This window comes from Amblyomma mixtum, chromosome 6 (genome assembly GCF_055824585.1).
Source record: "Amblyomma mixtum isolate Tamu chromosome 6, ASM5582458v1, whole genome shotgun sequence".
Classification (NCBI taxonomy): Eukaryota; Metazoa; Arthropoda; class Arachnida; order Ixodida; family Ixodidae; genus Amblyomma; species Amblyomma mixtum.
The window spans coordinates 122,333,819-122,344,465 of NC_143017.1; the positions used below are offsets into that span (position 1 = coordinate 122,333,819).

Genomic DNA, 10,647 nt, shown 5'->3' on the forward strand with positions numbered 1-10,647 from the left:
CAACTTGCAACCTCTGTCTTTTTAGGAGGCGATTCGTATTTTGCGGGAACCTGTTAATTTGCTAGTCCGCAACAAACAGCTTCTTCCCCTCACAAAAAAAAAAAACATCGCGAGACCCGTGCCACGAGCCGGGATAGAGGAAGAAGAAGAAGGAGAAGCTTTTTGGAACGGGTCAGGCTTCGCACAGCTCCCGAAGGCTCCGTTATCCCGGCTCCCAAGGAGAAAGCTGAAATGTAAGTTTGATCCTCTCTGTCTATTCTGCTAAGCTGGTAGCACGCCGCCGCGACGGGTGGTGTAAAACTATCCACAAAGCGCCCTTTGCGATAAAAGAAAAGAGACGTCCGAAGTGCGCTTCCGAACAGGGCATACGGCTGTTTCGCATGATTCGTAACCTGCTACTCTAGCCTTATAGGCGTTGAAGGCAATCTTCATGATTAGCGACTAGCATTTCAATAGCAACCCGTTCTGTGCTGTGCTTGTGTGATGGTCTCGTGTTCTCAGGTCTGACGTGGAAACTGTTCAACGGTCTGTACTGTCATCGCTCCTCTGCCTCGTTACTGCTCGTTCTCCTTGTCATTGTCATACAAACTTTTTCTAACCGCTCTCACTCTGCCAATGCTAGAAACGTCAGGACTGCCAGAATGAGTTCCAGAGCTCAGATATACACTGAGCAGTACACATTGCTGAACTTTTCGTTCATGCTTTAGGTAAATCAACACTGGTGCGAACCGCAGAGAGTGAAGGAGAGAGACTGCAAGACGGACTCCTGAGCTCACCAAAGCTCCAATCGACGAGTACATGACGCCGTCTCAAATATGTAATACCATTCCACCAGAAAAGCTTAGTTGAAAGTTAGCGATGCCCTTGTAATCTTCCTGCTTTCGTCTATTTATGTATAATTCAGAATAAGGAGAACCTCTTCAACCTAAGTGATGTTGCCGGGACGAAAGCCTCAGGTCATATGAACCTGAAGTGGGTTCAGTTTAACCATTCAGCTGCAACAGTTTACTGAAGACGGCCCAAGATTTCCGCATCATGCACGCGCAGCAAGCCGAAGGCGTTTACAGCAGCGGCCGGGCCCTTTTATGACTACCCAGGCCCACACTGTCGCCGCGCGTGCGGCGCGAGTCGGCCGACATGTCCAGCGACCAGCGCGGCCAGAAGGCAATCGAGGCGCTGCGCAACTGGCAGCCATCGGTGCGTGGAGGCACGCCGGCCTCGGGCGAGACTGCCACCGAGCTGGTGTCGGGCGGACACCACGTGGCCTGCGTGCTGGTCGCCTGCCTGGGCTCGTGCGCCGCCGGCACCACGCTGGGCTACGCGTCCACGGCCATGCCTTCCATCGAGCGCGAGCCCTGGTACAGCATCCAGGACAGCCCTGCCGAGAGCCGCTGGTTGACCGACCTGCTCCTGCTCGTGGCAGCGCCCGGTGCACTCGCAGCCGGTGAGTGGCACTTCGCAGATCTCGAAGTAGTGGCTAACACTTGTCAAAAATCAAAACACGACAACGCAAAAACTTTCGCGTCGTCCTCTTGTAGCCACGCCTACGATTTGTTCGTGACGTAGTGAAAGCACAGTTGCACTTCAACGACGGGTAAAACAAAGGACTAACACAAGTTCTGCCCTTGCAACTGGCGTGATTTTACTATGCCTACCTGACACCAACTCGAAGAGCTTAACGCCTTAGCTGTGTTGCTCCTCCATATTCGACACCAGCGAGGCTAACTTTATGGTCTTCAGTACATCTCAGTAGTTATAGTGCACCAGAAGATAAGGTGCTCAGCCCGGCACGCTGGTGGTTATCAATCAGTGCCGAAAATCGTTAATACTGCTACGTAGGCGCTGCGTGCGATATCTGTTGGTGCTGCGCGTGTGTGCGTGCTTTAAATATTGCCGACTGAAAGTTTACCGATTTTGCCTTCACCTTCGAACTATTCATAATTGTTCTCCAGTGACAGCCGCATGTGGGACGCTTTCATCGGCACAGAACCCCGCAAGCAAATACTTCCGTGTTCACCTGCCAACTAATGAGATCCCTTCGGAAGCGATGCAGAAAGTAGAAGCTTCCGAAAATGTGACTTGTCTAATCGCTTGGCTCGTGTACGCATCTCACAGGGTAGGCACTTAAGCGAGACTCATTAGGTAACTCACAAAACGTAAGAGTACAGCTATCAGTACCTCGTCACGCTGCGGAAGAACGGAATGTCCGGGAGTTGACTTTTTTTTTTTCTGTTCATCCTCGTCATCTTTGGAATGTTTTGTCAAAGGAGGCTCTGCCAACTTCCTCACTGCACAGATCCGTTCACAAGAATTCGGCCGCAATCTACAATCAGCGCTTAAACGCTTAGTTAACACTCTCAGTGCACAACTGTCACACCTGTAATCTACTGGAACTCCCAGTGTGTCGGCCTCTCTGGGCATGGCACCTCCCCTTCTGCTATGACAGACACAAATCGACTGTTTTTCCCTCCTTATTGCTAATGCAACCAGCAAGACCACATGACCTGAAATGATTTGTAAGCTGTCATTGCCCTTGGCATTTGGCTTAGCAGATATCGAAAAGGACACGTTGGGCCCCTTGGCCAACAGTAAACACCAAACGTCGATGGCTCCCAGGCTTCCTGTTGGACATTGTGGGCAACCGGCTGACACTGCTGCTGTCCACATTGGGACTTCTGGGCAGTTGGATCAGCCTGGTCTTCTCGTCCAACACGACGGCTCTGTTCGTGGCGCGCTTCATGGCCGGCATCTTCCTGGGTGCCATCTCCAGCTGCGCGGGCGTCTACGTCGCTGAGATCTGCCCCAGCGATCGCCGCGCCTTCTTCCTGGGTACCGTCGAGGTCGGTCAGATAGTGCTGAAAGCCGGGTATTTCACTAACGGTGCGACAGTTTCAGCGTGACTACAAAGACACCATCCCTTGAGGCGCTGCTTGCTGCTTGTAGTTTAGAGAGCGGTAATCCTCTTGCTAGCCCATTCACGCGTCGTTCCTTTAACTCCCTTGCAATACTTAGCGAAGTGCGCAGGCAACATAATGGTCTATGTCCGCTTATAGGAAAAGAAGGGCGGTCACCTGAATGCTCTCTTGTGCAGACGAAGACGATATGTTCCTCAGCGTGTCATCCCGAGAGGAGGACGCAGTGGTTAACAATGGCAGTAGGACAAGGACGTTAGTGGTTCGCTAATGAGAAGCCGATGCTCCCCTTTGTTTCCAAGATTGCGCCCTGCCTGCCCAGGATGGTTGCAATGGTCTAGAGGAAAGGGGAAGCCTCAGGAAGAAATAAACCTGCGCCGCCAACGTTGGGTTTTGCAAAGAGCGTTCAAAGAAATGATTTTTTCAGTCGTGTACATGAGGCCCAGATCCCAGAGCTTCTCGACTATTACTTAGTTCATAGCTTGTGCACTAGAGAGTAACGACATTTTTAGTGCGTTAGCACTACATCTTCCAATCAGCCGCTTTCGGCGTTGTCTGTTAAGTCCCTCTGTGTGCCCATCAGATTGTGAGCATATCGCCCACACTGGTATCTGGCAGCACAATTCATGATTGGTCGCGAGAATTCGCTCGGGAAGAGCAACCTGTATCTCTCAAGCACCACCGGCGGCAACGTCTCTCATCGCAGGCCAGTGGCGCATCGCTTAACCTCGGCGCCACAGCTCCAGGAGTGGTATGAGGACTCCCAGAGTTCTATGAATGTGAAGTAAAGAATAACCAATTACGCATATATGGGCATTAAACCGTTGACGCTGTCGCGTCGTACCCTTCAGGCGGACCTTAACTTCTATTTCGCCAATCTTTGTCTGAAGCCTGCTTGGCCTGGAAACCGAGCCTCGAACTGAAACCGAAGTGGAAACCGAAGTGCTAGAGCACCTAATTCGTATGTGGCCTAACCACGCTAACCGTGCACTTTTCTTACAAGAAAAATTCAGTGAGCAACGATAGGTCCACAAGGAAGGTGATCAAAGCAAGAGAGCTTCCAAGGTTTCTCCGTTAGAACAACTTCGATTCTTCTGAGTGAACAAAGTTTTTACGACAGGTGTTAAACATCCGTTCCTGATTTTCCCGTCGCTCAAGTAATAGTATTAGTGGAAGCAGTCGGCGTAACCGGTGTTAGGTTGCCAATGGAAGCACCCAGAGGATGGTTACCGCAAAAGGAGGAGGGTGTGAAGAAAGCGGAGGAATGCGTAACCGGAGGGCGGCTACCATAGAAGGGGGTGAGTATCGAGAGAGCGGACGAATCCCCGCCTGGTGGATGGTTACCGTGGAAGGAAGAGGCCATGCTGAAAGCGTACGATTATTTAACCAAAGAGGGGTTGCGACGGGAGACACTAGTATTTGGTTACCGTGAAAACCGGGGGGAAAGGCGAAAGCGTAAGAAGGAGCAACCGGAGGGTGGTTTCCACGAGCATCATTTGGAGCGCAGTTACCTTGCAATGAGAAGGAGGGTTACCGTGGAAGGGGGGCAGTACGGCGAGTGCAAGGAATGAGCGAACTAAGGCGCTGCCGTAGTTAAAATCCGAAGAGTGATTGCCGTGAAAGGAGCAGGGAGAGGACGGCGAGAGCGGAGTAATGTAGCAGCTGTCCAGCTCGGTGGCGCCGCGCGCCTAGGGCAGCGAACTGGAGAGGACCTGAAGTCGAAGAACGATGGTTTATGGTTTATAGTTTACGGTGGTTTAACCTCCCAAAGCCACTCAGGCTATGAGGGACGACGTAGTAAAGTGCTAGCCGATTTTGTCGTTCCGTTCTGATTTCCTTCTCCGCTCTCGTGCCAGGTGGCCAGAAGCTCGGGCATGATGCTGGCTTTCGTGCTGGGCCACTACGTGCCGTGGGAGATGCAAGCCGGCCTGTGCATGCTGCCGCCCGTGGCAGTCATGTGCCTGCAGAGATACGTGCTCGACAGCCCGCAGTGGCTCATGCGGCATGGCAAGCGCTCCGAGGCACTGATGGTCCTGTCGCGCCTATACGGCGTCGACGTCCCGATCGAGTTCAGGTTGCGATCTGCCGACGACATCGCCAAGTCTAAGGGCAGAATGACGCCCGTCAAGTGCGCAATGTAAATATCTCAGCGCTTCCTTCCCTCTCTCTTTTTCGCTTCATCTGCTTAATCCCCATCAGCTCTTCTTTTTTTTTTTTTTACATACAGGGTGTTTCACCTAAGTCTTTACACAATTCTTTACACAAAGTCTTTACAAAACCGCTTTTTTGGCCTAGCATTGTCAGCGGTGTAGTAGATCAGAATGCAGCTAAGACATACTAACTAGCAGGCTGGCTAACTAATATTGAATAGTTAGTTTAACTGTTACTGTTAGGCTGCTTAATTACATTAGCAGGCGTGTAGCCCACCATACATAATATTCATATCAGTTACCCACCAAATTTTGGCTATTTCGACATGTTACATGAACTGGACAGGTTGCTTTCCCAGCACACTTCTCGCAAGCACATGTATTTTGGCGCGATCTAGCCGAAATTTGTTGGGCCACAGCGCCAAGGATAACCGCGTTTTCGAAATTCTAAAAACTGATATGAATATTACTTACGGTAGGTTACACGTCTCTTACTAAGAAGCCTAACAATAGTAGATGAAAAGTTAACTATTCAAATTAGTTATCCAGCCTGCTAGTTAGCACGTGCTAGCTCTATTCTCATGTACTGCAGCGCTCACAATTCTGTACCGAAAAAAAGCGCCCTTCTAACTCAAAAACCATATTTTTACAAATTGTGGAAAGTATTATGTGAAGCACACTATATAGAATTGCTTCCAGGAACGGCACTGTAGCCTCTACAGCTCTTGTACGCTCCATGCAAGGACTCTGCCAGTAGAAAACGGCTGCAGTTGTGTTGCAATAAAAATATCGGCACCCCGACAAAGTGAGGTATTGTGGTTAAAACAAATTTAAAAGCATGTCGACAGCTATTCAGGTCAGGCCTAAATTACCTTTAACGGTAGTTAAAAAAAAGCTTTTTTCTCGGACGCTTCGCCATTACTAAGGGGTCTTATGCCTGTACCCTTGAGGCAAAATCGGTTGTGTCTTATGTTTTGATTAAAGGGGTACAGAAAAAAAATTTCTAGCGCAAACAAATGATATGATTTGTTTCATGGGCGTAAGGAGATGCCTTCTAGCAAATTTCAATCGCAGGCGTCGAGAGGAACATAATTTAATATGATTTTTATTTATTCCTTTATCCTAAAGGCCCAGAAAGGAGCGTTACATGGAAATGTACAGCAGGCAAAGTCAACATTTTGGCATAACTTCATCCTAATTGCCACAAGCATCGATTGACATCAAGGTGCACTTGTCCCAATTATTGGGACGTCAACAAGCAGTGGTTATTCCCAGGAACAACTAGTGCTAGTAGGCGAGGCTAATGTCATCAAGAATGCGGTAGTTCAGGTTATCCGGTCGACCGTGTCATCAAGGATCACTTGAGCGCTGGCGCCAACCTACACCAAACACGTCAGTACAAAGCAGCTCGTAATTATTAACGACTCGCACTGGTGCTTTGAGCCCCTTCTCATAATTAATTGGCCCGTAGGCCTCTTCAAGGGCAAAAATAAAATTTTAACGTAGTTAAACCGAGTAGACGCGCGAAAGCATGTGTTTAGACTGGCTGGCTCCAGGGTTTGCTTTGCTGGACCGTCGGCACGTCTGGCGACGATGTTAGACTCAGGATTCGACTCAGGTAAAGCTCTGATGGAGCTTAAGCTTATATGATCTGTTCGCAACGTAGATGGAATTGATGAAGACGGCAACGTGCAATGCACAGCGCAAGCGTGTGCTGCAGTTTAACACGAGGCGTGATCTGCTGCGGCGATAGCGTAGTGTTTTCGTGCAGTGGCCAGTGAAACTGATCTGTTCGCGCCGCTGCGGGTTGAGAACCCAGTCGTGGCACTGTTTATTTTATTTATTTATATATTCAAAGTAAAGGTCAAGGTTCTAACTGACGTTACTTACGGATTCCGCGTCTCCCTTACACACATCGTATACGCAGTGCCATGTGCACATGGCCGTCTCTGCGACCATCAGCGTTCGAAGGCTGTCGGCGCCGTTCATCGCAGGTGCATAGCGCGAGCGATGCTGCTGCAGTTCCTTCCCGAGCTCTCCTGCGCGCGGCTCCTGCTGCTCCGCGGGGACCAGGTGATGCGTTCGCTGATGGCCGACACCGAGCCGTGGGACGCCGTAGGCATCCTGCTGATGGCCGGTCACGTGGCCCTGTCTGGGATGTTCGTCATCCTGACCAGGGTGGCCGGGCGGCGCCACCTCACGGTCCTGTCCGCAGTCATCACGGCCACCTGCATGCTCGCCCTCAGCCCCGTGGAACATCTCCTATTCAGGTACTTATTGCAATCTGCACAGTCAACATAGTTTCGCTTTCGGATAGTCGGTGCATGATTTGATCAGAAACAGGTGAACGCAAACATAAGATAAATCTCAGACAAGGAGACGAGCACGAGCGCTCCTGCGGGTACCCCTCTCTGGTATGGTATGGTATGGTATGGTATGGTATGGTATGGTATGGTATGGTATGGTATGGTATGGTATGGTATGGTATGGTATGGTATGGGACGGTATGGTACAATATGGTGCGAATGGTATGGTATGATATGGTACGGTATGGTGTGATATATAGACTTTAACGTCCCAAAGCTGGTTTTGGTTTTGGTTTTGGGGGGTTTAACGTCCCAAAGCGACTAAGGCTATGAGAGACGCCGTAGTGAAGGGCTCCGGAAATTTCGACCACCTGGGGTTCTTTAACGTGCACTGACATCGCACTGTACACGGGCCTCTAGAATTTCTCCTCCAAAGAAATTCTAGCCGCCGCGGCCGGGATCGAACCCGCGTCTTTTGGGTCAGCAGCCGAGCACCATAGCCACTGAGCCACCGCGGCGGCCCCGTCCCAAAGCTATGTAAGGGCTATGAGAGACTCTTTATTGGAGGGCTGCTGATTAATTTCTTCTACACAAGGTTCGCTAGCGTGCTTTGAAATCGCACGGCACTCAGGCCTTTTACTGAGAAAGCACTGTTGTCCTCCTAACCTAGGATATGCCGGTGTGTAGTGAATCCTGAGTAGTTAGCCACGCGATGCGGGTAATGGCGATAAATAAACAAGACTTTGAGGGCGACCTTGGCCAACGTGCTGAAATGAAATAAATATTGCCGCGACTGGGTTTCGAACCAACGACGGCGCGAACAGATCAACATCGCTAGCCACTGTACGATATCACTATGGTACCGCCGCCGCCAGTCACGCCTTTGTGCTAAACTGCTACACACATTCGCGCTGTGCATTGCTCGTCGTCGTCTTCATAAACTTCTATCTGTGCGCGAGTCACGAAAGGAAAGAAAACCCGCTCTCAATCACGCTTTCGGGTACGCGGCGTTGGTGTCCACCTGCAAAAATGTGCTTTCGCACAATATTTCGTGGTAGCAATGCTAAACCACCAGAAAATATTTTTTTTAATTTCACCAGCGTCGAAATGCGCCCGCTGCGGCTGGGATTCGAACCCACTTCCCTGGCCTCGGCAACCGAAAGCCATAGCCCATAAGCCACTCCTGCGTCTCCTTAACCAGATTACGCTACAATTCGACTGTAACTTCATGCGGCAAGATATGCCATGCGCGCCAATTCCCTGTGGTCGCAAAGCCTCCTTGGCGCACTGAGCCGCAAGAGACGTCCTCCCAGTGGCCTCGGTTCCTGCCCGCAGCCACGCAGTGTCGCATGGCTGCTTCAATTTTTTTGTTAGTTTACACCCAAACAAACATAATGTGAGACTGCTAGTTAAGCGCTACGACAATAAGATTGGCATGCATGCTTTATGTGGCTGGGTGTTTTCAACATGCTAATAGTGGCTCTGCAAGTGGCTCTGTGCAGCTGGAGGGGTGCAAAACAGTTTTTTTTCTTTTTGTGTTGTTATTCCAGTATAGTGCACTTTCTTAACTAGCTGGTCGTGGCAACATTCGAGTTAGTACAAAAAATTAGCTGAGGTTTAGCTCTGGTTAAGCCGGGCAAGTTGCGTAAGCAGCGTGGAGCCTGGTGGAGCGTGGCTGAAACGGTTGCTATGGCAACGGCGCTCCATCTGTTTGACCTTGCTGCGGCTAAAGGTCGACCGTGGCCATCGCCGGGAGCTACGCGACGGCTCAAAACCTGACGCAGTAGTGTTGTTTTTATTTTTTAGTTTTCATATTTTACTTTGTCTTAATTTTATTTTCATTTCTGTTTCTTTTCTTGTTTTTACTTTCTATTTGTTATTTTTGTTCCTTTTCTTATTTTATTTTTTGTTTTATATGTTATTGTATTTTTTGTTTTTTTATTCTAGTCATGAGCCTCTATTCTAGATGAGCCTCTTCTAGAGCCTCTTCTTTTATTCTAGATGAGCCTCTATTTGTGCTCAAACCCTGAGCCTTCCAGGCCTAGTGGTAGCGTCTCCGACTCAAATGCCAAAGGCGCTGGTTCGATTCCCAGCCTCGACACAGTTTTTTTTTTAAAGCAGTAGCGGTTCTGCCGCCTGGTGGAGCGCTGCTGAAACGGCTGCTATGCCAACGGCGCTCCATCTGTTTGACCTCGCTGCGGCTCGAAACCTGGCGCAGTATTGCTTACGCAATAAAAAGGACGGAAAGGAATAAAACGAATTGCAGCAGACTATCAGGCAATGATCTCTCTTTATCATATGGGCCGGAAAATCCTACAAGGAGTGAATGCGACTTGGGTAAACTAAAAACGACAGCACTAGTACATCGCTTCACGCTCTTTCTGCACCGCCGTCCACGAATGGCCAGGGGCTGGACACCGGAGCCGCGGCCCAAGGTTACCGACTGGAACGCCGTTTATGGCGTTTGCCTACTGCTGGCAAGCTACAGCCTCGGGCTGAGCCACGCGCCTACGGTGCTCGCGACGGAGCTGCTGCCTGCCCGCGTGCGCTGCTTCGGCGCAGCGAGCTCCTGGGCGGGCCGCTGGCTGCTCGCCTTCCTGTTCGTGCACCAGGACGACTGGCTGATAGCGCTGGCCTCGGACACCTACAACCTGGCTCCGGGCATCATCCTGGTGCTCGGCGCCACTGTGGCAGCGTGCACTGCTCCCGAGACGGAGTCCCGCACCCTTATGGCCATCGAGGCCGACCTATGAAGGCGACTTCCCGCATCTTTACGAACGTTCCTTGTTTTCTTCGGTCTTTTTCACTGTGTATATCTGTCTTATCTATGTGCTATCTATCTACGTCCTATCAATTTCGTACTCCGTTATTTCAAATGTGCACTCTTAATTAGGACCTCTAACTCGCGCCTTATTCGCATCAAACCTAGTGGAAAACAATGGGTGCTAAGGACTGGTGTGGCGTGACGTCACAGCCATCATAAGTCCCCAACGATATCACTCCAGTGGCAAAGATAACTATGCTCGCTTGAACGACAGGCTGCGACTCGCGAGCAGCGCGGTCATGACGGCACCTACCTATTGTGGTAGCCTAAGCAACGCGAGTGTTTGCAGACTGCACCAAATAATTTGTATATCGAACTTTCTTGTGACAATTTCGTTTATTATTACCTCTTAGCTTTTTTATGCCGTGACGCACAATATGCTTCTACAGAAAACTTAAAAAGCCTTCTTGCAAATCGTGCAACATTGCCACTTCTTTATGTGTGATCTTTCGTTC

At 50.1% G+C, this 10,647-nt stretch overlaps 1 protein-coding gene across 1 annotated transcript; it reads left to right on the forward strand.

The window, feature by feature from the left end:
- Positions 1-1,137: 1,137 nt before the first annotated feature.
- Positions 1,138-10,121, forward strand: LOC149340238 (uncharacterized). Its single transcript, XM_089551077.1, has 5 exons — positions 1,138-1,444; positions 2,617-2,840; positions 4,769-5,040; positions 7,057-7,332; positions 9,776-10,121. The coding sequence occupies exons 1-5, from the start codon at positions 1,138-1,140 to the stop codon at positions 10,119-10,121; spliced, it is 1,425 nt and encodes a 474-aa protein (XP_089407203.1).
- Positions 10,122-10,647: the final 526 nt, after the last annotated feature.

Coding starts and splice junctions, on each gene's coding strand:
- LOC149340238 (XM_089551077.1), top strand. CDS start 1,138: ATGTCCAGCGACCAGCGCGGCCAGAAGGCAATCGAGGCGCTGCGCAAC. Junction 1,445..2,616: donor GCCCGGTGCACTCGCAGCCG/GTGAGTGGCACT, acceptor GATGGCTCCCAG/GCTTCCTGTTGGACATTGTG. Junction 5,041..7,056: donor GGCAGAATGACGCCCGTCAA/GTGCGCAATGTA, acceptor CGTTCATCGCAG/GTGCATAGCGCGAGCGATGC.